This window comes from Platichthys flesus, chromosome 14, assembly GCF_949316205.1.
Source record: "Platichthys flesus chromosome 14, fPlaFle2.1, whole genome shotgun sequence".
Lineage (NCBI taxonomy): Eukaryota > Metazoa > Chordata > Actinopteri > Pleuronectiformes > Pleuronectidae > Platichthys > Platichthys flesus.
The window spans coordinates 7622281-7648641 of record NC_084958.1 but is presented as its reverse complement, the minus strand read 5'-3'; the positions used below and the strand labels follow the sequence as shown (position 1 = coordinate 7648641).

The 26361-nt window shown below is 42.3% G+C and overlaps 3 protein-coding genes and 1 non-coding gene across 8 annotated transcripts; 2 read left to right on the top strand and 2 right to left on the bottom strand.

Moving 5' to 3' along the window:
* Nucleotides 1–6837, bottom strand: LOC133968427 (granulocyte-macrophage colony-stimulating factor receptor subunit alpha-like). Its single transcript, XM_062404430.1, has 10 exons — nucleotides 6526–6837; nucleotides 5985–6049; nucleotides 4644–4696; nucleotides 4386–4549; nucleotides 4025–4200; nucleotides 3250–3365; nucleotides 2248–2389; nucleotides 2017–2119; nucleotides 1636–1717; nucleotides 1–1522 (listed from the first exon to the last, which is right to left on the bottom strand). The coding sequence occupies exons 2-10, from the start codon at nucleotides 6037–6039 to the stop codon at nucleotides 1391–1393; spliced, it is 1023 nt and encodes a 340-aa protein (XP_062260414.1). The 5' UTR covers nucleotides 6040–6049; nucleotides 6526–6837; the 3' UTR covers nucleotides 1–1390.
* trnae-cuc (transfer RNA glutamic acid (anticodon CUC)) lies at nucleotides 6763–6834 on the bottom strand. Its single transcript has one exon. It is a non-coding gene; the product is annotated as a tRNA-Glu (tRNA).
* Nucleotides 6838–6988: 151 nt separating the features above from the next.
* On the top strand, nucleotides 6989–9924 carry LOC133968424 (caspase-8-like). Its single transcript, XM_062404426.1, has 6 exons — nucleotides 6989–7112; nucleotides 7711–8051; nucleotides 8151–8185; nucleotides 8707–8812; nucleotides 8913–9462; nucleotides 9599–9924. Exons 2-6 carry the CDS (start codon nucleotides 7718–7720, stop codon nucleotides 9744–9746), a joined length of 1173 nt encoding a protein of 390 aa, XP_062260410.1. The 5' UTR covers nucleotides 6989–7112; nucleotides 7711–7717; the 3' UTR covers nucleotides 9747–9924.
* A 992-nt stretch (nucleotides 9925–10916) lies between these two features.
* On the top strand, nucleotides 10917–14896 carry catip (ciliogenesis associated TTC17 interacting protein). 5 transcript variants are annotated; one of them, XM_062403616.1, is made up of 10 exons: nucleotides 10921–11066; nucleotides 11259–11430; nucleotides 11667–11852; nucleotides 12819–12874; nucleotides 13005–13091; nucleotides 13382–13549; nucleotides 13630–13754; nucleotides 14039–14115; nucleotides 14331–14398; nucleotides 14512–14896. In XM_062403616.1, the coding sequence occupies exons 2-10, from the start codon at nucleotides 11325–11327 to the stop codon at nucleotides 14698–14700; spliced, it is 1062 nt and encodes a 353-aa protein (XP_062259600.1). In that variant the 5' UTR covers nucleotides 10921–11066; nucleotides 11259–11324; the 3' UTR covers nucleotides 14701–14896. The 5 variants fall into 5 exon arrangements, with proteins under 5 accessions (XP_062259599.1, XP_062259603.1, XP_062259600.1 ...); XM_062403617.1 differs by having other exon boundaries at nucleotides 10922–11058; XM_062403618.1 differs by having other exon boundaries at nucleotides 10927–11050.
* The last annotated feature ends 11465 nt before the right edge of the window (nucleotides 14897–26361 follow it).

Below are 26361 nucleotides of genomic sequence, written 5' to 3'. Positions count from 1 at the left end.
TGATGATGCATTACCAAACTTTATTAAACACACACACAAAAAGGGGCACACTTTTTGTCAAAGCTCTAGATCAGGGGTGTCCAAACTACAGCCATCTGCGGCCTGCCATCCATTTTAAATTGGCCTGCCTCAAAATATTTAAAATAAAAATACAAAAATAAATATATATATATATATTTATTTTTGTATATATATATATATATATATATATATATAAAAATTATATATATATATATATAAATTTTTTTTTTTAAACTCACAATTTAGTAGCACATAAATGGCACTCACTTTGTAGTTTTGCTCTATTTTTGAAGAAATTGTATTTTCTTGATTCTTGTTGTTCGGGGTTTGTACCCTCGGGTACCCTTGAATGCATTGATTGTAAATCGCTTTGGATTAAAGCGTCAGCTAAATGAATTGTAATGTAATGGACTATGGCCCACCGTATTGTACTTCTCAGTTTAGACACTAGGTGGCGCCCAACTCACCCCTGACCTGCCAGCTGTCCCTCAGAACGCTGCCACGACCCCTGCCCTGAGCAATTCAATTGAGGCGCACTGTCAACGGTCTGCTCCAGGGCAGGGGGGCGTCGCGGCATGAGTGGCCCAGACCTTCGAATCTTTTCATATGTGGCCCTCTGGATAAAAAGTTTGGACACCCCTGCTCTAGATCCACATTTCAGGGCCAGTGAACTGCTGAAGTTTCAGGTAGAGAGGTGTGTGTATGTGTGTGTGTGTATGTGTGTGTGTGTGTGTGTGTGTCTGTGTGTGTGTGTGTGTACGTGTGTGTGTTTGTGTGTTGTGTGTGTGTGTCTGCTCTTGTACAGCTACCTGTATGAGGACCGGTTTGAGTCTACAACCTCAAGGTAAGGACATTTGGTGAAAGTGAGGACTTTTTGGCCAATCATCACTTTGTGACCCCCCCTTTAATGGACTTGGTTTAAGGGTTACAATTCGGTTGAGGTTAGGTTGAGGCTCAGGGTTAGGCATTTAGTTTGGATGGTTAGGGTGAGGGATAGGGAATGCATTATGCCAATGAATTTCCTCACTAAGATAGCTGTACAAATGTGTGTGTGTGTGTGTGTGTGTGTGTGTGTGTGTTTGTGTTTGTGTTTGTGTGTATGTGTGTGTGTGTGTCTGTGTTTGTGTGTGTGTGTGTGGGTGGGTGTGCACGTGTGTGTTTCTCAAAAGCCTATAAAAGAAGCTGCAAATGCGTTCTGAAGTTTATGAAATGAAAATGCATTGAGATTTATACATGTGTAGACAAATGCTATTGCGTGTGAAGATTTGACCATAACCACAAAGTTTTGTTTAAAAAAAAAGTTTAGGGTGTGACAAGCGAAGTGGTCAACAGGTATTGGACAATAGAAAGGTATAAACCTGTGCTAAGGCTATTGACCTTGAGTCAAATTTGAAAGTGTCCTCCCCATATTACTTTTAAAATGCCCTAAAGGGTTCTCCTCTTCTTCTGTCACCTTAGTGATCTCCTCTTCAGCCTTAGAAGGCTGCACAGGAGGGGAGAACTGGAAACACAGCAGAAGAAGCAAAACAGTGGCACCTTTCGTTCATGAATGTGGCTTTGTGAGTGACTGACATTAAAAGAGTATGTGTGTGTACAGTATGGGTGTGTACTTACATTAAAAGGGTAATTTTCTTCCAAGTAATATATGTACTTAGGCGCTGGGCGAGGAATTGGAGGAAACAGAAGTTTTGACACCCTAAAACACACAAACATAAACATATTGCAAGGTAGCTTTAGAGTGTTATGTTTTGCGGTGGCTTATCATAGAATAAAAACACTTGCCCCACCCGTACAGGCCTTCGACTTCTACTTCTTGCACTTTGTTTTCTCACCTAACTTCACTGTGTCTGCTGACATAATTGTCAGCTTTGACTATGGCCTCACGCAGTCCAGTTTCACACTCAAAATAGAGGACATACTTTCTGTATCAGGCTGTGAGGAGTCTGTGAGAAGCTGTATTTTTGTCTGAACCAGGGTGTTTGTGTGTTTGTGTACCTCTGAAACAGCAGCAAAGCCAGGAGGATCATGGGTATTCCAAATGAAATCGAGATGATCGACAGGGTGTTGAGTTTGTCTGGCTCTGCTGACGGGTCCACCGCTACAAACAGATGCACACATGAGTATTAGGATCCCTGTGTCGACTAATCAACAGATGAATAAAGATGTCAACAACAATAAGTCGACACTAGTTTTTAGTTAATATCTACTTGAGGTGATATCACTCACAGACAGTGGGACTCCATTCACTCCACTGAGATCCGATGCAAGAGTCCAGTTTCCTCCTCTTCATCCTCACTCTGTAGGTGAAGGTAGGATCCGCACTCACCTCTGTGTAAAACAGCTGGGATTTCAGCTTTTTAGGAGGCTCCTGTTAGGAAAATATTCTTCAGTTCAAGAAACCGACACAGATGAAAACATAACCTCCCTCAGCACAAACAAATAGAGAGTTAAGCGCATAACTGTACAAAGGCCCAACAGTCTCCTTATAAAACCACATTTTAAACACTATGTCCAGACTTTTGGGGGGATCTGCACCAAATTGCACACACTCATTAATAGCAGTCCCCTAAACATGCCTAATTCATTTTAATCCAGATCTATGGTTTTTATTATCTAAGAAATCTACGGAAATGCTGTAAACTTTCCTATCTCACGATGTTGTAGAAAGTGAAGGTTGTTGCATTATCCTGCTAACTTTAAAACAGACAAACAAACAAGATGGAAATATTCCTTAGCAGAAAGAAGGACACTCTGTGGACACATACCTCCACCAAAGCTAATTGGCCACTTAATCAGCATATTGAGACCAGATATATATATATATATATACCATGTACACACAAATAATCTTCGACCTGCTCACACTAAACAAAGGTAAAATATCCATTCACTGGTAAAGCTGAAATGATTATTTGTCATCGTTCTGTATCTGAAAAGATCACCCCCATGGTTTGGATTCACAAAATCCAAACCATTATCCATATCCACACCAAATTTCACCTGGTCATAGATATTAGCTTTAAGTACATGCTTGAGATCTCTGAAAATAAATAAATAACGCAGATGAAAACCTACCCTCCCTGGGCGAGGTAATAATTCAAATAGATGCTTAATGCACAAATTGTAATTGTTAGTCGCTTTGGATAAAAGCATCAGCTAAATGAAATGTAATGTGATGTAATGTAACCTCCACAGTCATCCTCACACACAGACAGACATGTACTGTACCTGGTTACCCAGGTCAACCCGGTATTCAAAGCACATGGGGTTTGATTCAGCCCACTTCACCAATAGGTCTCCATCTTTGAATGCTGCAGAGATGTTTGAGGGTGGGGACACGACCTCTGTGGCACAAAATCATTCATTGTAAAGTTCTGCTGTGGATTATCTTAACACAAACCTTCAGTTTACTAGAATGATGATTTTATCCCTCAACATTTATGTGAAATATTTTTCAGACGTTCATGCTCCCCAGAGGATAGATATTCATGACTGGTGGCCTGGTGATCTCCTGATATTTCCTCTAGCACCACAGTGAAGTGGACATTTGTAGTTATGAGTAAAATGCCTAAACAGAAGCTACTCTCTCTAATCTGTCTACGCCGTCTTATTTAAACACTGCTATGACTTTCTTACTTGTGCCACTTCCACAATTTAGAGGACGCATCTCGACTGAACACTCTTTGCATCCAAATATTCTGTCTACTAATCTGAATACTAATCTGATTGCTGCTAACTAATGTCTAACCTAAAAGACAGCACATTTGTTTAATACCACGTGACCTCCAGGGGGCACTTTTTGCATCGTTAAGATCATTTATTGATAATATTCTTCCCATTTGCACTGTTCACATATTATATTAAATATATTTTTGTCCACTGATGAGTCAAGTGAAATAAAAGTTAAGTGATACCTTGTGCATTGTTTATTAACTAAGGGTTAGGGTTATCAATTAACATTTTAAAATAATCAAGAACAAATCAACAGTTTACATAGTCTCACCCAGTGTGTCTTTGTCGTATGAGTAGGTGTAGACTCTATACTTGTCATAATGGGTCATGTTGAATTGAAGTATTACATGTAACTCCTCATGCTGCTCCAGATTTAAAGACCTTGATCCGACCCGTTCCACAGACGATTGGTTCAGAGTCCGAACTGTTGTGGTATCATGGCAGACACTGGATGAACACACAGGGAAACCTTCAACGCAACTGATATAGATGAGTTTGCCCCTGTGTTAAATGTATATATTTTTCATCTTTTAAACATGAACAGTTTTCCACATTAAACATGGCACATTTTATGGTTTGTGGAGCATGATTGTGTTTTTGGTTCATCTAGGATATAAAAACCATATGAGTACCTGATAGAGACAGAGAGCTGCATATCCTTCTCTAATGTGAGGAATGACCATGAGCAGTTGAGTAGATTTTTTGGGTAAAGGAGGCAGATGAAGGTTTCACGTACATCGGTCAGCTCTATAAAGTCCTCATGGAGTGCAGAATTCACGAAGTCAAGCACGTGGAGCTGAAATAGTTTTTCAAACAAACAACAACAAAAATCTTTATACCTGCAGAAAACTTTCTATCGTGTATGTGTGGTGTTTGATTTCGATCCTTACCTCCTCCATGACCTTGTCCCCCTGACAGACGTCCTGCTTGTTGCCCTCCATCGCTGTTGGGAGAACACATAGTTCATCTAGACTTAAAGCATGAGGGGAACAAGTAGTAATTCGGATTTAGCTATAGATTGCCATGTTCTAACTTGCAATCGGTAGCGTGCAGATAAAGTCCATCAAAAATAAAGGAGACTTAATGTGAGTTTCAAGTTTTTATTTCCTATCGTGTTTAATAGGTTTATTGTTTCTGAAAACTTTCATTTTTACCATGTTTTACTTTGGTTTAGTGCCTACTAAAATCATTCGGATTGTCTGGTTCTAAATTCCAATTCATAAGAGAGTAAGAATATGACTCTCTTCAAAAGACAACCATGTGTTTTCTTATTTTATCCCTCAACATTTACTGGTCACATTAGCAATGAAATATTTACAGACTTTCATGCTCCCCAGAGGATAGATATTCATGACTGGTGAGCTGGTAATCCCCTGATACTTCCTCTAGCACCACAGTGAAGTTGACATTTGTAATTATGAGTAAAATGCCTCAACAGCAGTTACTCGTTCTAATCTGTCTACGCTGTCTAGTTTAAACACTGCTATGACATCCTTACTTGTGCCACTTCCACATTTTAGAGGATGCATCTTGATGGAACACTCTTTGCATCCAACTTTTCTGATTACTGATCTGAATACTAATCTGATTGCTGTAAACCAATGTTTAAACTAAAAGACAGCACATTTGTTTTAATGCCACGTGATGTCCCGGGGGCATTTTTGCATATTGCGCATTTCAAATTGTTTATTTCCTCTAGTGTTTTGTAGCTCTTTTGTTTATGTAAAACATCTGCAAGGCTGAACTCCTCTCCCACACAGAAAACACTGTGCCTCAACCTCCAAAAACGCCTCCTCTGCCATCCAGCTCCAGCCTAGACTCACAAATGATGTGCTCACACTGTGCGGTGGGATTGTCTGACTTGACCTGACCGCTCAAACTATACATGGCCGCCTCCTCCTCCGCACCAGCTCCGTGTTTTTGTCAAAAAATAAGTTGAAGATTGTTGACTAACAGTGCTAGGTTTCTGGGTAATTCTGTTTTCATCGAAGTGGTAATTGAAAACTGTTTCCTTAAACACAAGAGACAGTGCAACCCCACCTTGATGAAAAATCTGACGTACAAAGCATGGTGGGTGCACTGGAGATAAGCTGGTTTTAATTGTCATAGCCGTGTATGATGATCCATCAGGATGTGAGTGTGAGTGCCTGTGTGTGGGATTGTTGTGGTGCGGACGCTGAAGTTGTATTAGCAGTTGACGTTGTGGTCTGCAGTGTCAAAAAGTCACCCACCACCTTGTGATGGCCACAAAACCAGGAAACTGGACCAGAGAACAAAGAGCAGCATCACAGCTGACCTACAGGGTTTACACACACATACACACACACACACACACATAGTGAGAGAGATGCATGAATTACTGTAAAAGCTGCAATGAGTCACAGAAAGAACAGACATACTCCTCCACACTGAATAATTTCCTCGCTTTTTAGACTTCCCCTTTCAAGAGCTCACACGTAGAGGTGGATTGACCCATCAAACACAATCTTCATATTATTCTCCTCTAAGTTACATCTGATTGTGAGTGTTAATAACGCACACATTACCAACACATACAGAAACTTTCACATTTCGCCTCATAAAATAAACAATAAATTTAGTTATCAGTGTTTTGTTTACACACTCAGCTTCACCACCCTCTCAAAAAAGGATAAATAAACATACTCGTGAACAATTGTCTCTCTCATGGGTAAGTTACACCTAATCCTATACAGTACATATTTCAATAGAATAACAGTACTATTGTAAATATGATTTAAAAGAGGCTGTTACCGTCTGTTGTTCTTCCACCCTGTCGCTTTCACCCACAACCAGAAGACAGTGACACATTTCTGGAGAAAGAAGAAGTAAGACGTCACATACTGTACAGCTCGTAACGAGACCGACCACCTCCCTCTCTCTCTCTGATTCTGTGCGTTTGCTGGATGTCGAGGTGCTCATGGGAAATAACCCTCCAGCAACGGAGTAAAACACAAGTTCACATCAGTTGAATAGTTAAACAAAAATGAGTTCCCTGACCGGGAATCGAACCCGGGCCGCGGCGGTGAGAGCGCCGAATCCTAACCACTAGACCACCAGGGACTGTTGCGCAGTTCAGTGAAATTGTTATACTTAATCTGCAACAGAAGAAAGTTGTATCCTTCTTTGGTTCACTCAGGAGTGACTGTAAGTGCACGGCTCATTGCTCCCCCTGGGGCATGTGGTAGGAAAACACAGAAGTAACATCCCCTTTAGCTTGCGCTCTGTCCTGTCTCCGTTGTTCCCCTTCCTCGACCGTTAGGTGGTAGTCACGTGCCGGAGAGACTCCACTTGACTGGAGGAAGTGTGTGTGGAGGGAAGACTTCGAACACTTCCTGATGGTAGGTTCACAAAGCCTTTGTCTGATCAGCCTGCGCTACGATTAGTCTACACTACAGTTCTTCATTTAAGATATTTTGGATGATCGTAGAAACAGGTTTAAGTCAGCTCGGGTTGAATTCTGACTTTATAACTGCGTGATGCACGAATGTTTTGATTGAAGAAAGTTAAAAAATGCGTACTTGCTATCAACCATTTACAAACATTAAAAACCAAATCATCTCTTCTTCATCATAAACTATTGATTTAAATCAAAGTTGGCAGAATAAGTTGTTGTGTGAAGTAGGCGGTAATTAACATGTGTCATATAGAGATACTACACTGGTACTACCATACAATGTACTGTATATGTTGCAGAACAGTATGTTCACAGTTGTACTCCATGAACGAAAAACCCATGTACTTCAGTATAGGGCAGGCTCCCCAAATTCGGGTTTAAGTTTAGTTAAGATAAGGGCAATGGGCAGGTCATGAATCTGTACTTTATCAGTCACTTTTCCAATACATTTTCAGACCTACTTCAATATGAACCAAAATAAAGATACTTTTGTGTAGCTGTTCTGCTGGATAATGTTGTCTTACTCTGTGTTGTTATCTCAGATTCAACATGTCAGCCAAAGACACTCTGCGGTGCAATAAAACAGCCGTTTTGATGGCTTTGTGTGCAGACTACAGGCTGTTCCTAAACAAAGTTCACGAGAAAAACCTGATCACCCAACGGGAGTACAACAACCTGAAAAGCATCAACAAGGAAGATGTGGAGGGACACGCCGTTGAGCTCATGGATAAGGTCATGAACAAAGGAGAGGACTCCTGCCAACATTTCATGGACCTCCTGCAAACCGACGAGGACATAATAAATACTTACCCTAAGCTGAAGTGCATGCAGCTGAATGACACCTGCCATCGGGTCACCTGCCAGCCTGTCCAAGAGTCAGCAGGTATGTTGACATGAGCCTATAGTGTGTTTCACATGAAGCTTACACCAAAACATGTTTCATGTTTGGAGATGTAATTCTGTTTCACTCTGGTTTCCTCAGATGGTACATCACCACAGAGCAAGAGGCTCAAGAGGGTGAGATCTCTACCTGATATTCAAATAGCACATGATATGCGACCATGCATGAGTAGTACTTTCGAAGTATACTTTTTCCTCAGATAATCCCAGGTCATATTTGGTTCTTAATATCTCCAGACAGATGCGTAGTGCTTTGTATTAACATATCAAATATGATGGCATTTTTCTTTTTTGCTCTCTTCATTGAAAAACGTGATGTTTCAGTTTTAAAAGCAGGACTTATTGATTTTGTAGTGGTCTCACTCAAACACAACTGCGCTCCAGCTTCCTCTGCTCTCCTGGGGCTCTCGCTGCTTCTGTGCACACATGGAACCCGCGGCTCTTGGATTTCTCAGATCAATACGTCTTGCTCTGAAACTGAAAGACTCCACTTTTGAATAAAGAAAGTAAAACTAGCCACAGAATATTTGCTTTGTAATATAGTAGTATAATACGACACAAAATGTAATCCAGTGAAAACTCAACTCTTAATTATAAGTATTGTTATGTCTGTGTTCCATTGTTTTCATTGTTTCAAGGAGGAGCGGTACCTGTTGAAGAGCAAGCCCGTTGGCCTCTGTGTCATCATAAACAATGAGAACTTCATGGATGGCACAAAGAGAAGAGGAACCAGTAAAGATGCTCGTATGTTTCATAACAGACGGCTGCACTGTTTCACACCATTCTCTCGTTTTTTAGTGTTTGAAGGTTAACTTAGTTTTTTTTTTGTATCCCTGTCCTGCAGAATGTTTGGCAGAGGTGTTCACCTGGCTAGGCTTCAGAGTGCTGATGTGTGAGGACCTGACCCAGGACCAGATGGAGCGAGCGCTGAGGCACTTTGCTGCTCTGAGCGACCCCTCCAGGCTGCAGGAGTTCAATGTTACGGAGTGGATTGGCAGCGGGTTCGCTGAACCTCAGCAGACTCCTCTGAAGCATGGAGATGCCTTCATCTGCTGCATTCTGAGCCACGGATCGAAGGGCGTTGTCTTGGGGACGGATAGGAAGCCCCTCTCCATTAAACAAATAACTCAAACTTTCAAGTCCAGCGACCAGTCGGCCCTCACAGGCAAACCCAAAGTGTTCCTGATCCAGGCCTGCCAGGGACCGCGCACACAGCCTGGAGTGTTGTTTGAAGACCTGGAGGCTGATGATTCACCCTCACGATTCATTCCTGAAGAGGCCGATGTTCTGGTTGCTTTCGCTACTGTTGAGGACCATGTATCATATAGACACAAAACCGACGGGAGCTGGTTCATCCAATCAGTGTGTCAGCAGCTAAAGGAGGGCTGCCTCAGGTAAATTCAGAACTCTAAATGAAATATGTTGTTTGACCATAACCCTTAATATGCACTGTGTGTACTGTGCACTATTTGATCATAATCTGTGCCATAGTGGTTATAGTAATGTTTTTGTACATCATATTTATTCAAGGCATGATGATATCTCCACCATCCTCCACCGTGTGAATGATGAAGTAAGCCAGAAAGAGGGCCCTGGACAATGTGGAGCAGCAAAGCAGATGCCTGAAGTCAGGTTCACCCTGAGGAAATCACTTGTGTTGTCACCACATGAAGCTTAATCTCCAGAAATCATGCAAACTGCTTACTTTATTTCTTAATTTATGATGTATTTTTAAGGGTTTTCTTAAATGTTTTCAATAATTTTAATCTTTCTGAATTATCTGTCGATCAAATGTATTGCCATTTATACTTTTCCAGACTTTTGTCATAGAATAAAGTTCACTGGTGGTGGTTTTATTAAGGCTTTATACTGTCTCTTTATTTTGCAGCCCCTTTTTCATAAGAGCAACAATAGATGAGTAATTAATGTATGAAACAAGACAATCTAAGCTTTAACTTATTTATATGGAGGGTGTAAACTACATTATAGAATATTAATCCATTTGGACATGGAGGAAACAATTCATAAGCGTCATCACTTTCTGTTTAAGTGATTATTATTCTTATTCCATATCATTTTGCAACATCTTAAGTCGTGTTGTTCTTGGTGACAACACAACTGGTGTTCAGCTTTTCTTTGACCTCATTGTATCTCTCCTGTAGTTTTCCCAAGTTTTTATTCAATTTAAATACTCGCACCACTCTTCGGTCCGTTTAAACTTTTCTTTCACCGTCTCCAGTTGTACACAGCACTCACAACCTCAGTTGTTTTATCTTGCACACTCTTACTTGGCGTTGTGCACGATACACATTTCTTTCATCTTCTGCAGTTCTTGTCTGCTCTTTTCCTTTACCCTCAGTCCTGCAAGGTACAGGGGACAAATGATCAACTGTTGGTCATTCATCTTGTGTGCCATTATGATCTAATCCTCGATTTACTGCACTGTTGAGTTTAGTTGTTCAGGTGATCACTCCGAATATGTTAAGCTGAATGAATAATAATGTAAGCGATTTACTATGTAACACTTCAAAGGATCATTAAGCAAACAATTCCCTGTTTTCAGTTTTCTTTAATGTTACAGTGTCAGTGGTCGTAGACTCCTTTGATTTCTTAGATTCGATCTGGAGAGAAACAAGACAGGGTTTTTGACCTGAACAGATTTCTTGGTCTGTATGTAGTGATAGCACCACCTACTGCCAAAAAGGAGGTAAGCATCGTTTTACAACTCGATTTACACCAAATGTCCACCGTGTTGTCTACACTTAATGGCGTGGACTAGTGGGCGTGGTCCAGCGCAGCGTCACCTACGCAGGAAGTGGAGTGTTTTTCCTTCCCGCGAAACACAAAACGCACGCAACATGGAGCCCACAGTGTTGCTCGCAGCTCTAGTTCAATTATTGTCTTTGTCACGACTAGCTTCGTTCCTGTGATGTCAATAGACTTCCACTCCCTGTCGATGGGAGACGAGTTTTGTGGCATGATGTGAGCAGGTATTACGGTAATTTATTCCAGATTCGACCGCGCAAATACGACCGTCCGTCTCTATGGTACTGCAGCGTCGTTGTCATGACTACTGGGACGCGCTCGCCTTCGATGTCGTGGCGGACGAGGCTGTTGAAACAAGTACCGACGATACAAACAACTAAAGATGATAAAAACAAGCTCAGTGTCTCAACGTTCCTTCTCTTAGAGCTGATCCACACACTGGGACTTGGTTGACGTCCTGGAGTATCTGCCTGAGGTAAAGGCACAGACGATGGAAGCCTCGCTGGAGGAGAAGACTCCTGCAGGAGCTTTAACTGTGAGGCAAGGAGCCCAGCTGAAAGCCTCTGCTGAAGCCATCGCGTTCATGTCCAGCATTGGTGAGAGAGTTTTCTGTTTATTGTCTGTGATGAGTCTGGAGCCTCAACATTAAAACAGAACCTGTCTATGTCTGAGAGCCAGCGCCACCTGGTTCTGACACATCAGCCACATAGAGTTTGTGCATTTCATGGGAGCAGAGATCAGAAATGAGATATGTCGTCTTTACCATTTCCTTAATAAAAGCTGCCCATTGTGGATTTATTCTCCGACCTAAAGATCCCTCTTTCCCCTGCAGAGCCGGTGGAGCTGCTGAGGTGTGTGTTTGCAGACTCTCTGGTGACTTTGTCAGAGGGCGGCAGACATGTAGGGAGCTTCAATGTGACTTTGGAGTTTGCCCGCAGGATCCAGCAGCCCTGCGTGATGCTGCATGCTCAGAGCCAGGGAGCCATCGACGGCTCCCCCTGCGGAACAACAGTGACAGGTGACGGGGGAGGCAGGGGCCACTCCAGATCTCCATTGTTTTGTCACATTATACACATGTATGGTGGCCCAGATAGCTCAACGCACTGAAATTAAAGAAAACACATGCAAATAGAAAAAAAACTAAGAAAACAACCTCATCAATTTGAAAACACGTTTGTGAAGTTGTTGAAGTCTGCTACTTCTCAGTGGTGGTGGAACTACAACCAGGTTCATCACTTGTTTGGGTCCCGTGGAAACATGTACGTTGCTTTCGCAAATTGCAGTGCGTCTCTGTATTTGCCTGTGTTGTGGCATTTTTCAGCGCATGTATCATCACATGGATGACGTTGTTTTCTTAATTTGGCCTTGTTTTTCTAATTTGTAGTGTTGAGGTCTCTCTGACAACTACACTGTTTATTGTAATGGGAGAACACTATTCTGATTTAAGCTTCTCTTCCTTGGCTTCCGGTAAATTTTAAGATTTTATTTCTGACTATTAAGGCCAGTTCTGGACATGCTCCTTAGTACATTTAAGATCTTTAATACTATATGTGGAGACGCTAGCCTGAGGTCCTCGCTGAAAGCCCTATTTTAACCATTTCACTTAGGACCAGAGGTGACTGGGCCTTTCTTATCAGGGCTCCCGCTCTTTGGAACAACCTCCCAGAGGAGATCAGTCCGGCAAACTCCTCATCCTCTTTTAAATCTCTCTTAAAGACACGTATTTAGAGGTGTGCTTTCTCAGGAATTTTCTAACCTTGCCAATTATTTGAATTATTTAACAATGTCTTATTTGGTCTTGTTTTTATTCTTTACTCATCTAAAGCATTTTTGTTTTTGCATTTCCACTGTAAATTTGTGCGATCTTCAAATTGCTTTTAACTGTTTCCTAGTGTTTGCCAACAATTTTTTTATTATAAAGAGCCTTGTAACTGTGTTTTGAAAGGGGCTACATAAATAACGTTTCATTATTGAACATTTTAAGCCTACCTGACTACAAACCTTGAGGTACTGGAGGAAGATTACCACGAGTTTGTCAAGGTAAGCATTGCATGATTTCACCTACACACCTTTATCAGCTGAAAACATTGTGCCCTTGTCAGTTAACATTGCCGTGCCACATCTCTCTGGTTTCATTTTGCAATTTTTGTCTTTAAATGCCCTTTTTCAGCTTGAAGGCCACACTTTGGAGAAGAGGTGTCACATGGTGCAGCATGACGGGCAGATGATGATTAATAAAGTTACCACCGTAGGAGAGGTGAGAGAGGAATGTCTAGAGTGAGCGTTAACAGCCTAAATCCAGACAAAAATAACAAATACATTCTATTAGCCCAAGACCTATAGTAAACATTAGTATTTTTGAATAGATGCTTTACTGTATTATGGCTTTGTCGTAAAACCTTGGACAACAAAGCGGCTTCCATTTTGCAAAACTTGGGTTGAGTGACGTTCAAAACCGCAATATCTCAGATATTGTTGTGATTTGACACTTGTTTCTCTCAATACTACTCTACCATCCATCCTTTTTGTGTGTGAACGTGCGTACAGGAGGTGACGAAGGAGAGTGTCTCTTACCCCAAATCTGTCATAAGAGGGCTGGTAACTGAGGGATCCACCCTGCTGCTGATGCGCCTTATCGCTCTGAGGAAGAAGGTGCCCCAGAACATGACCTTCATCTCCCTGAACCAGGAGTTACACATGTCCCAAATCACCCTTGTAAGTGTTAATAAGATTTCTTGTTCTGTCAATGACTCTTATGAAAAGTGAACTCTGATTAAACGTGTGCCTGTGTTTAGAGTGAGCTGGGTGTGAAGGAGCTGGACATCGGGGGTGAGACGGTGGAGGTGTATGGGTTGCAGAGGAGTATTCACTCTGTGGAGGAGAGCCTTGCCACCTGGCAGTGCTACTTCCTGGAGGACGGGTAGGTTCAATGACAGCCTCTTAAGGTTCTTAAACCTCGTAGGCACTACCCACCACAGTGCCCACTCATGTTCTCACTGCTCAACACCGTGGAGCAAGTCTACGACTGTTGATTTGACACTATTTCAATTATTTAAGTGTTTGCAAGTCAACCGCTGATTAGGCTTGCGTGATAAAATATTCAAACATTTTGTTACCTGATTTTTTTTAAATGACGATGTATTCATTTAAAAAAAAAAAAGAAACTGTTTATGCTACTTGATGAATACATTTTCTTCTGATCAGGCACTTGGCCAGTAGAGTGCACTTGGGATCACCAGTCACTGTAAGGCTTCTGCATCTGCCATCACAGCCAGAAAAAGGTAATTACTGATTCTGGGGAGAAGGATATGGACGGAAGATAACTTCTTTAAGATAATTCTCCTTTTATCTTATTGCTTATCCAGAGAAAGTGTCTGATTTCTCTGTCTGTTCTCTTCCTCACACTGACAATGAGAAACTGTTCCTCAGACCTCCATCCGAGACTGATCAAGTGTGTGGGGGTGGGGGTGGGTGTGTGTGTGTTTTTAAATTGTAGGTTTTGAGAAAATCCCCCTTGTTTGGGAAGAAGACATGGAGATGTGGTCTAAGTTCCTGGACAGAAAGGTGAGTGTGGATTTAAATGTACTTGACAGTAGCTGAATAATCAGGTCTCTCACACATCTCCTCCTATTCAATAAAACAGAATGTGAATGTGTGTGAATGTCTCCCTGTGGCAGGAGGAGCTGAAGGCGGACCATGGCTCGTACTTTAGAAAGCACCCAGAGATCCGTGCTATCATATCTGACTTCCTGCAGTTCTTGTTGCTGAGGAAACCAGATGACGTCTTCCGATTTGCCAAAGACTACTTCCTTCCATTCGCTTCAGAGCCACCTCCAGACTCAAACCTGAAAGCCTCATCATCCTGAAGGCTCACTCAAGGGACTTCACAAGATCAAAACTGTATTTTATAACTTGCTGTTAAATTATCACTTTCACTTTTGCTTTTCTTCAGAGTCATAGATGACTAGGTGGTTATAAAGGAAATATGGTTGAAATGAACATTACTTTTAATCATGAGACTTCATAGAAAGAGACAATTTAATTAAAATGTATTATGAATAAAGTGGGTTTGTTTCAAAGTGTTTGTGGTTTGTTTTTCTCATGGACTGAATTGCAGAGGGATAAAGTTGGACTTTAGTTGCCACATTGAAGAAATGCTTTATCATTATTGTAGCTGCATGAATATGAATAGGCAAATACTTGCTAGTTTGACCAAATTACATAGCAATATCATCCAGTCATAAAATACTCAAGATAATGATGCAGATTGATGCCCTCTGCCCATAATCCTGTCCAGACTGACGCACGCGTTCTGAGCTCAACATGCTATATCATCTAAATGCTTAAACTAGGTTACAGCAAGCTATATACACTGCTCAAAAAAATTAAAGGAACTATTTTTTTATCAGGATATGGCATGAATTCAATTGCACTTTTTTGATAATTATCTGGTCAGTTAAGTAGCAGAGGGGGTTGTTAATCAGTTTCAGATGCATTGGTGTTGATGGAATTAACAACAGGTGCACTAGAGGGGCAACAATGAGACGAACCCCATAACAGGAGTGGTTTTGCATGTGGAGGCCATTTCAAGTTTCTCCCTCTTGATAACTTCAACTGGTTTTCCATTAGTGTGGGCTTTACTTAGAGTCATAATCTCTACTGGGAGCATGAGGCGATTTCTTGACCCTTCAGAAGTTGCACAGATTGTCCAACTCCTCCAGGATGGCACATCCATGCGTGCCATTGCAAGGAGCTTTGATCTGACTCCCAGCATAATCTCCAGAACATGGAGGAGATTCCAGGAGACAGGTAGTTACTCTAGGAGAGCTGGACAGGGCCGTAGAAGGTCCTCAGCCCATCAGCAGGACCGATATCTGCTGCTTTGTGCAAGGAGGAACAGGTTGAGCACTGCCCGAGCCCTACAGAATGACCTCCAGCAGGCCACTGGTGTGAATGTCTCTGCCCAAACAGTTAGAAAAAGACTTCATGAGGGTGGCCTCAGGACGCGACGTCCTGTAGTGTGCCCTGTGCTCACTGCCCAGCACCGTGGAGCTCAATTGGCATTTGCTATAGAACACAAGAATTGGCATGTCCGCCACTGGTGCCCTGTGATTTTCACAGATGAGAGCAGGTTCACCCTGAGCACCTGTGATAGACGTGAAAGGGTCTGGAGAAGCCAAGGAGAATGCTATCAATCAATCAATCAATCAAATTTTATTTGTATAGCCCATATTCACAAATTACAATTCATCTCATAGGGCTTTAACAGGGTGTGACATCCTCTGTCCTTAACCCTCAGCAAGCGTAAGGAAAAACTACAAAAAACCCTTTTTAACAGGGTAAAAATATGTAGAAACCTCAGAGAGAGCCACATGTGAGGGATCCCTCTCCCAGGACGGACAGAAGTGCAATAGATGCCACGTGCAGGAGAACATCATCAATAATCAAAGTCTCTAGCAGCATTGATGAAGCACAGTCCATGCTCAGCAACCATCTAGACCACGATCCACCATCCAGACCAGACGCCACTTCAGTCCTCAGTCACCGTCCACCGCCGCCCACCAGGAGGACCCATCACAAGCCACCACTGCGGTCCTGGTCCACCGCCCGTGCCCAATGCCAACGCGACACAGGGTCCGCCACCAGCACCACGATCAGCCCACATGACTCAGAATCCGCCACACTGGATCCAACACCGCGACCCCCGGTGCGCGATCCACAAACCGTAATCCATGGTGCGGCCACAGAGGCCCTGGATCTGCGGGTGATAAAGCAAAGGGATTCCGGGGAAGGGTATGCTATTGTAACCTTGTAGACAATTGGGCCCTGTTTATTATAATTATTATTTATTATCATTTACTATCATTATTTTATTTCCATATAATATATACTTATTTCTCGATTTCCCCTTTCTGTACCATTCCCTGCATTCACATATCATTTACCTGTTGGTTAATTAAGCTGTCCATTAGTGATTGAGTATACTGGAGTCTAATTGGCTGTATCTAAGGATGCAGACCTACGATTGGGTAGAGGGAAGTAAGCCCCGCCTTTTCACGTAGCTGTCGTCGATCCGCAGCCACACACGAGCAGACGAGAGACAAGCAGAGAAAACTAGTAGAAGTCGTAAAACTAGTATAACTGTAGAAACTGTGTTTATAAAACTATATAAAGCAGTGGAAGTTGAAGGAAACGGAACCGAAGTGAGACCGGATTGATGAGTGTCGGGAGTTTTATTATTTTCGGCAGAGTCTTGGTGAGTTCACAGCGCTAATGCTAACGCTAATCGCTAACCATGCCATGTCTCAACACGAGGCACTGTAGGAAGCATGTGAACCTGACTGTTGTGTATTTTACTTTTGTGGTGTTTTTTATGTTTATCATTTGAGCATGTATGTTCTGTATGCACTTAATTTAATGTTCAGGTGTAGCCTGTAATATGTGTTTTATGTTAACAAATGGTTAAGAAGTGAAGTAATGAATAACTAAATATATAACTCATATTTAGTCAAACGATTACATTTAGAATACATTTAATATGGAAAAAAGCTGTACAGTTAAAGAAGATAATTAATTCATATTATTACTATGTTTTGATATCTATAATGGCCATGAGAGTAATAGCCTGTTCTCATATAGGCTAGGTTTTTTGGAATCCCTTGAAACCGTTGAGAGATTGGATCGAATTCCCCTTGACGAAGGGGTGGCGAGCTAGTGATGAAAACATCTCCTTATCCCAAGGAGTGGATCGGATGACCTCTATGAGAAGCATCACCTCCCATCAGGTCAACACGTTCTGAAGCGCACACGTGACCATTGACTAACTTTTTGACTTACGACCTGACATTTTGACTTGAAGGACATTGAACCAAAGAACACTTGCAAGGATTTTATTTTGTTTTTATTTTATTTTTCCTTATGGACATTCCGCAGCCATTTATTGGTGTTTAAAAGAAATTGTTTTGAATTGTTCTAATGTTACCGGATATTGATTATTATTGAAAATTGAATATTACTGATTGCACTTGAATCTATTTTATTATTTTTCTAAAAGTCAATACAATTCATCTAAACGTACTCAGTGGCTCCAGTTGATCATTGTGTGTGTCCTTCTATTCTTCCCTCCGTACGAACCTGGTAACTAGTCCACATCTGAATATATTCTATTGCCCATAGGGGTTACAAAACTTGGCGAGCTAGCCAGGAGGGATTTATTTGTGACAACTGCACATTTGCAACCTTGACAATTAAGGAGAACCACATTTGAACAACTGGAGCAACCTAAGGTTAATTTGCTATTCATTTAATTTGAGTTTCACTTTTATTGTGGTGCATTATTCTTACAAAATGGAAGTTGTGAAATCACAAAATGTTAAGGTTCTGAACGCTGTTTTAGTCAGTGGACTTACTCACATCGAGACAGACAATGAAGTTTTTGACTTCCTGAAACAGTTTGGTCCTGTAGCTAGGCTGATTGATGTGCCCTCAGTTGGTAGAGAAGTAACTGTTATCGTTGAGTTCCAACATGAGGCTACAGTCAAAGAGCTTGAGAAACTGTATTTACCTCTTGACCGACCTTGCATTGCACGCCCAGAAGTTGTGCACCGTGTTCAAAGCCTATCAAGTGTCTATAGTAGTGAAGTAAGTTCCTCGGTAACCGAAACCTACCTGTCCGAGTTGAGGGATTTAGCAAAAAGGAGTAGCAGGTCTTTTGAAGACATTTTGCGGGTGGAGTTGGGTAGGATCGGAGAGTCTGTGGGGAGGGAGGTCCCAGTAACTGTTGCTGAAACCCCTGTAGAACAAGAGCCATTTCCCCTTACAGATGATCCCCAAACCACACCACCTTTCTCCCCTGCTAGTGAACATGTACTCCCAGTAAGTGTCACCCCTCAGCTTAGTGAGACTGGCCCAGAAACCTTTCAAAATCAAGGTAAGACAATTCAAACCTCCCAGATCCCGTCCAACCTACTCAGCACGCCTGAGGTGCAACGTGTCATTGTAGAGCACATTGTAAAAAGCAGTGAGGTAGCATCTCATTCCAACTCTGCTTATAGACTGAAGTCCTTCTCTGGGAGAGTTCCGCGTCCTGCTTTCGAAATTGACTATGAGGCATGGCGCAACAGTGTGGAATTCTGCTTGAATGATCCCACAATTTCAGAAACCCAGACTGTAAGAAAAATAGTTGAAAGTCTTTCACCTCCAGCCTCAAACATCGTGAAATCACTTGGTCCAAAAGCAACTTCTAATGCTTATCTCACACTCCTTGATTCAGCCTATTCCACAGTGGAGGATGGTGATGAGCTCTTTGCTCGCTTCTTGAACACCAACCAGAATGTTGGTGAAAAAGCTTCTGACTACTTGCAGAGACTTCACACTGCTTTGAGCTTAGTTATCAAAAGGAAAGGAATTGCTTCGGGTGAGGCTAACAAGCACCTTCTCCGTCAATTCTGTCGTGGTTGCTGGGATAGCTCACTGATAACCAATCTCCAGCTTGAACAACGCAAAGGTGAGCCTCCATCTTTCGCTGAACTCCTGCTTCTAGTACGTACTGAAGAGGATAAGCAGTTAAATAAAGCAACAAGGATGAAACAACACCTTGGGATCACTAAGACAAAAGCTCTTTCCCATCTCCAGACCACCTGCATGCCCAGCATTGGCAGACTGGATCCTGTCTCAGAGGATATTTCCTCTGCTACTACTAACGACCTCAGAAAGCAGATTGCAGATCTTCAGGCTCAAGTAGCGCAACTCAAAGTTAACAGCACAGAGAAACATGCAAAAAAGGCATCAAAAGAAATCAACAAATGGCAAAAGACAAAGAGTGAACCAGAAACACAAGAACTCAAACAGATCACAGCAAGGTTGCCAAAACCTTGGTATTGTTTCAGATGCGGTGAAGATGCTCACATTGCCTCTGCTTGCAGTAATGACCCAAACCCAGCGTTAGTAGAGGCAAAGAAGAAAGCCCTAAGAGAGAAACAGTGTGTGTGGGAAAGCCACCAAAACACCCCTGATTTAAACTAATTGGAGCTTCTGTTGAAGGGCAAACGGGAGCTAAAAATGAGCATCGTCCTATCGTTACAGAGACTAAGAAAGCTGTGAGCCTAAAGGCTGGTGGTTGCCGCAACAACAAACTTCCGCACCGACTTGTGGGAAGAAAATGTACAGCCAGAGTAGCAGTTGATGGAGTGGACTGCTGTTGTTTACTCGACACTGGCTCACAAGTCACAACCATAGCCATGGCCTTCTACCAAGAACATTTATCTAAGCATCAAATCAAGCCGATAGCCGACCTTCTTGAGGTCGAAGGAGCCAATGGCCAGACAGTCCCATATCTCGGATATGTGGAAATCGAAATAAAGTTCCCAAAAGACTTCTTTGAAACTGAACCTGAAATATCCACCTTAGCTCTTATTGTGCCTGATATCCGTTCAAACAGTGACACCCCACTGCTGATTGGCACAAACACTCTTGACCCCTTGTATGAGCTGCTGTGCGAATCGCCCTTGCCAAATCATCGATTTTCTTCCTATGGCTATCAGCAGGTGCTAAAAACACTTGAGGTCAGGAAAAAACAAGCCGATAGTGGCAAGATAGGTTTGGTGACCCTCAAGGGTCGGACCCAGGAAGTTCTTCCTGCAAACCAGAAACTGCTGCTTGAGGGATTTGTGGGTGCTAATCAGGCAAAGTCTGAGCTGTGGGCACTACTCGAACAACCAACTACCTCATCTCTGCCAGGTGGTGTCTTTGTCGATTGTTGCCTGATCACCCTGCCAATGCATGGTCCTTACAAAGTGCCAGTGCTACTCAGAAACGAGACTGATCATGACATCATCTTGCCTACCAACTGTGTTATTGCTGAGTTAATTGCTCCTGGTAGTGTCCTTCCAAATCCTGTACCAGATCAAAATAACCAAAAAGTCTCTGCTACATGTCCCCACCAGCAGCAGACTACAGACACAAAACCTACTTTGAGTTTTGACTTTGGTACTTCACCTCTTCCTGAAGAGTGGAAGCAGAGAATCACTCAAAAGTTGAATACTTTTTCTGATGTATTTTCTCACCATGACCTCGATTTTGGTCATGCAACTAAGACCCAACATCACATTAAGCTTAAAGACGAGACCCCATTCAAACAGAGATCCCGACCGATTCATCCTCATGATTACGAAGCAGTCAAAAAGCATCTGCAAGCTCTTTTAGATGCTGGCGTCATCAAAGAGTCAGAGTCTCCATTCTCGTCGCCCATTGTAGTAGTTCGAAAAAAGAATGGTGACGTGAGGTTATGCGTGGATTATAGGAAACTAAATCTGCAAACCATCCGTGATGCATATGCACTGCCAAATCTTGAGGAGTCCTTTTCAGCTCTTGTTGGATCACAATGGTTTTCTGTTATGGACCTCAAATCTGGGTATTACCAGTTAGAAATGAACGAAGCAGACAAGCCAAAGACAGCTTTTGTGTGCCCCTTCGGGTTCTATGAATTTAACCGTATGCCCCAAGGAATCACAAACGCTCCAAGCACTTTTCAAAGGCTCATGGAGAAGTGCATGAAAGACCTCAATCTGAAAGAAGTTCTTGTCTTCCTTGACGATTTGATCGTGTTTTCCAGTACACTTGAGGAGCATGAGACCAGACTCATTCATGTCCTTGAACGTCTGAAAGAATACGGACTCAAGCTTTCACCTGAAAAGTGTAAGTTCTTTCAGACCTCCGTTCGCTATCTAGGACACATAGTGTCCAGAGATGGAGTGAAAACTGATCCCGATAAGACAGAGGCTTTAAAAACCTGGCCAAGACCACAAACCTTGAAAGAACTCCAGTCATTCCTGGGATTTACCGGTTACTACCGGAGGTTCGTGAAGGACTATTCAAAGATAGTTAAACCACTTACCTCTCTCACCGCAGGCTACCCACCTCTTCGGAAAGGCTGTAAATCCAGTCCGGGTGACAGTAAATACCTAAATCCCAAGGAACCGCTTGGAGAACGTTGGCGTGATGCATGTCAGCAAGCCTTTGAAAGAATCATCGAAAAACTTACTTCTTCACCTGTGCTAGGCTATGCTGATCCAAAACTTCAGTATTTCCTTCATACAGATGCAAGCACCATCGGTCTTGGAGCTGCTCTGTACCAAGAACAGAACGGAGTGACACGTGTAATTGCCTACGCAAGCCGAGGTTTATCACGCAGTGAGTCCAGATACCCTGCTCACAAATTAGAATTTTTGGCCCTTAAATGGGCCATAACAGACAAATTTCATGACTATTTGTATGGTAACAAATTCACTGTTATCACAGATAACAATCCTTTAACCTACCTTCTCACCACGGCAAAGCTTGATGCCGCTAGCTACCGCTGGCTGGCAGCATTGTCCACATTCAATTTCGACATCAAATATAGACCCGGAAAACACAATCTTGATGCAGATGGTCTGTCCCGAAGGCAACATGGTGTGGTGGAAGATGACATGAGTTTTGAGGAGGAGGGTCGTATCCAAGAGTTCAGATCCCGTCTCATGTCATCTTTCAAGGATGTAGGGCCACAAATCCTCCTTGCAGATACAGTTGCCGCAACCTGCCAGAAACATACAGTCCTTATGCAGAATGACTTGTCTTCCTTTGGGCTGGTACAATCTCTTGCCATGTCCCCTGCTGCTATCCCTGTCATGTTTGAACAGGAGGATCTTAAGAATGGTCTTCTGACTATACCAAAGTACAGTCAACCTGATCTGATGCAGATGCAGAGAAATGATCCTGTCATTGGAAAAGTCATTCGCTTGTTGGAAGCAGGGACCAACTTACCTGCCAACTACAAAGCTGACTCCCACGATCTTCACTTGATCTTGAATGAATGGAAGCGCCTTGAGCTACAAGACGATCTTCTTTACCGAAAGCGCCTGTCTGGAACAGAGATTCTGATGCAGTTCGTTCTCCCTGAGGCCCTCAGATTCACTGTGTTGCAAAACCTTCATGATCATATGGGCCATCTAGGAATCGAGCGAACAGTTGAACTTACAAGATCTCGCTTCTATTGGCCCAAAATGGCCTCAGAGATTGAGAAGAAAGTGAAAACTTGTGAGAGGTGTGTCCGCAGAAAAGCCTCTCCTGACAAGGCAGCCCCACTTGTAAACATTAATACCACCAGGCCGTTGGAGCTAGTCTGTATGGACTTCCTCTCAATAGAGCCTGATAGCAAGAACACAAAAGACATCTTAGTGATCACAGATCACTTCACAAAGTACGCCGTGGCCATCCCTACAAGAGATCAAAAGGCCAGTACTGTTGCAAAGAGTCTGTGGGAACACTTCCTAGTCCATTATGGTTTTCCAGAGCGACTCCACAGTGACCAGGGAAGAGATTTCGAATCTCATACCATCCGAGAACTGTGCTCCCTGCTAGGTATACGCAAAGTAAGAAGAACCAGCGTATCACCCCAGAGGTAATCCTGTGGAGCGCTACAACCGGACTTTACTGAGTATGTTAGGTACATTGAAGGACACAGAGAAAACCCACTGGCGTGACTTCGTTAAGCCGCTTACTCATGCCTACAACTGTACCAGAAATGATGTCACAGGCTTCTCCCCATATGAACTTATGTTTGGGAGGCAACCCCGTCTACCCATTGATATTGCCTTCGGACTACCACTCACCAACAAACAGCCCCTCTCACATTCACAGTATGTGAAAAAATTGAAAAGCCATCTTGAGGAGAGCTACCAAGTAGCCATCAATAACTCTCGCAAAGTGGCTGACAAAAACAAGAAGAGGTTTGACAAAGTCATTCGTGAGTCTACCTTGGATGTTGGAGACAGAGTCTTAGTCCGAAATCTTCGTCTCAGAAGTAAACACAAACTGGCAGACAGGTGGGAATCGACTACATATATAGTCACCAAACGAATGGGCGAAATGCCTGTATACACAGTGAGACCAGAAAAAGAGTTTGGGCCTCTGAGAACACTCCATAGGGATCTCTTACTCCCTTGTGGTTTTCTCTCACAGACAGAAGAGGAACCTGAGCGCATTAGTAAACCTCAAAAACCCCGAACCCGACAAAGCCCAGATCAACCAGAGGATAACAGCTGGAATCAAGAGGATGACGAAGATACCTGTTATCACTTTGAACCATTACAAGAAATAAAAGAGACACGTTTCATCGAAATCATTGACAACCCAATAAAAAACACAGACATTCACAGAGAGGAATATGACAAATCTGAAGGAGAGCCATGTGCAAATTCACCTGGTTCAGAACCACAGGAAGATCAGGAGATCCTCTCTTGTGATAATGACTCACCTGATGAACCGGCTAAAGTTCCTCACTCACCTGAAACTTTTTCCATGCAAAAATCTGTGAATAAGGAGTCTAGCCATGTATCAAATCAACCTGAAAAAGAAACAGAGCCATACTTACCTGAAATGGTACAAGGAAACACACCAAATGGAGAGTCTGAACCTGAGGCTAAGGATAGTGAAACGAACATGCATCCATCCATGCAGGAGTACTCCTTAGCAGATACACCAGACCTACAGACCAAAACGAGCCTTGTACATACAGAAAACCAGAATGATGCAGAAACAGAAATGTTAAATCAGATCAATGAGCACTCAGACACTGAACCTCAATCCATCAGAAGATCTGAGAGAATTAGACAACCACCCCGTAGACTTGACTATCCCGAGCTAGGAAATCCCTTAGTCACAGTGGTTAAGTCATTGTTCCAGGGTTTAAGTAAAGCTTTTATTGATTCCCTGAATGTTGATCAAGATTATTGGTCACAGAGTCAAGCCTTTGAAGTAACAACCCCTATTTTAGAGTAACATGCAACGGGACGTGCATGATATTTAAGAGGGGAGGATGTAACCTTGTAGACAATTGGGCCCTGTTTATTATAATTATTATTTATTATCATTTACTATCATTATTTTATTTCCATATAATATATACTTATTTCTCGATTTCCCCTTTCTGTACCATTCCCTGCATTCACATATCATTTACCTGTTGGTTAATTAAGCTGTCCATTAGTGATTGAGTATACTGGAGTCTAATTGGCTGTATCTAAGGATGCAGACCTACGATTGGGTAGAGGGAAGTAAGCCCCGCCTTTTCACGTAGCTGTCGTCGATCCGCAGCCACACACGAGCAGACGAGAGACAAGCAGAGAAAACTAGTAGAAGTCGTAAAACTAGTATAACTGTAGAAACTGTGTTTATAAAACTATATAAAGCAGTGGAAGTTGAAGGAAACGGAACCGAAGTGAGACCGGATTGATGAGTGTCGGGAGTTTTATTATTTTCGGCAGAGTCTTGGTGAGTTCACAGCGCTAATGCTAACGCTAATCGCTAACCATGCCATGTCTCAACACGAGGCACTGTAGGAAGCATGTGAACCTGACTGTTGTGTATTTTACTTTTGTGGTGTTTTTTATGTTTATCATTTGAGCATGTATGTTCTGTATGCACTTAATTTAATGTTCAGGTGTAGCCTGTAATATGTGTTTTATGTTAACAAATGGTTAAGAAGTGAAGTAATGAATAACTAAATATATAACTCATATTTAGTCAAACGATTACATTTAGAATACATTTAATATGGAAAAAAGCTGTACAGTTAAAGAAGATAATTAATTCATATTATTACTATGTTTTGATATCTATAATGGCCATGAGAGTAATAGCCTGTTCTCATATAGGCTAGGTTTTTTGGAATCCCTTGAAACCGTTGAGAGATTGGATCGAATTCCCCTTGACGAAGGGGTGGCGAGCTAGTGATGAAAACATCTCCTTATCCCAAGGAGTGGATCGGATGACCTCTATGAGAAGCATCACCTCCCATCAGGTCAACACGTTCTGAAGCGCACACGTGACCATTGACTAACTTTTTGACTTACGACCTGACATTTTGACTTGAAGGACATTGAACCAAAGAACACTTGCAAGGATTTTATTTTGTTTTTATTTTATTTTTCCTTATGGACATTCCGCAGCCATTTATTGGTGTTTAAAAGAAATTGTTTTGAATTGTTCTAATGTTACCGGATATTGATTATTATTGAAAATTGAATATTACTGATTGCACTTGAATCTATTTTATTATTTTTCTAAAAGTCAATACAATTCATCTAAACGTACTCAGTGGCTCCAGTTGATCATTGTGTGTGTCCTTCTATTCTTCCCTCCGTACGAACCTGGTAACTAGTCCACATCTGAATATATTCTATTGCCCATAGGGGTTACACTATGCTGCCTGCAATATCGTTCAGCATGACCGGTTTGGTGGTGGGTCAGTGATGGTCTGGGGAGGCATATCCATGGAGGGACGCACAGAACTCTACAGGCTAGAGAACGGCAGTCTTACTGCCATTAGGTATCGGGATGAAATCCTTGAACCCATGGTCTGACCCTAAGCTGGTGCAGTAGGTGCTGGGTTCCTCCTGATGCACGATAATGCCCGGCCTCATGTGGCAAGGGTATGCAGGATGTACCTGGAGGATTAAGAAATTGATGCAATTGAATGGCCCTCACGA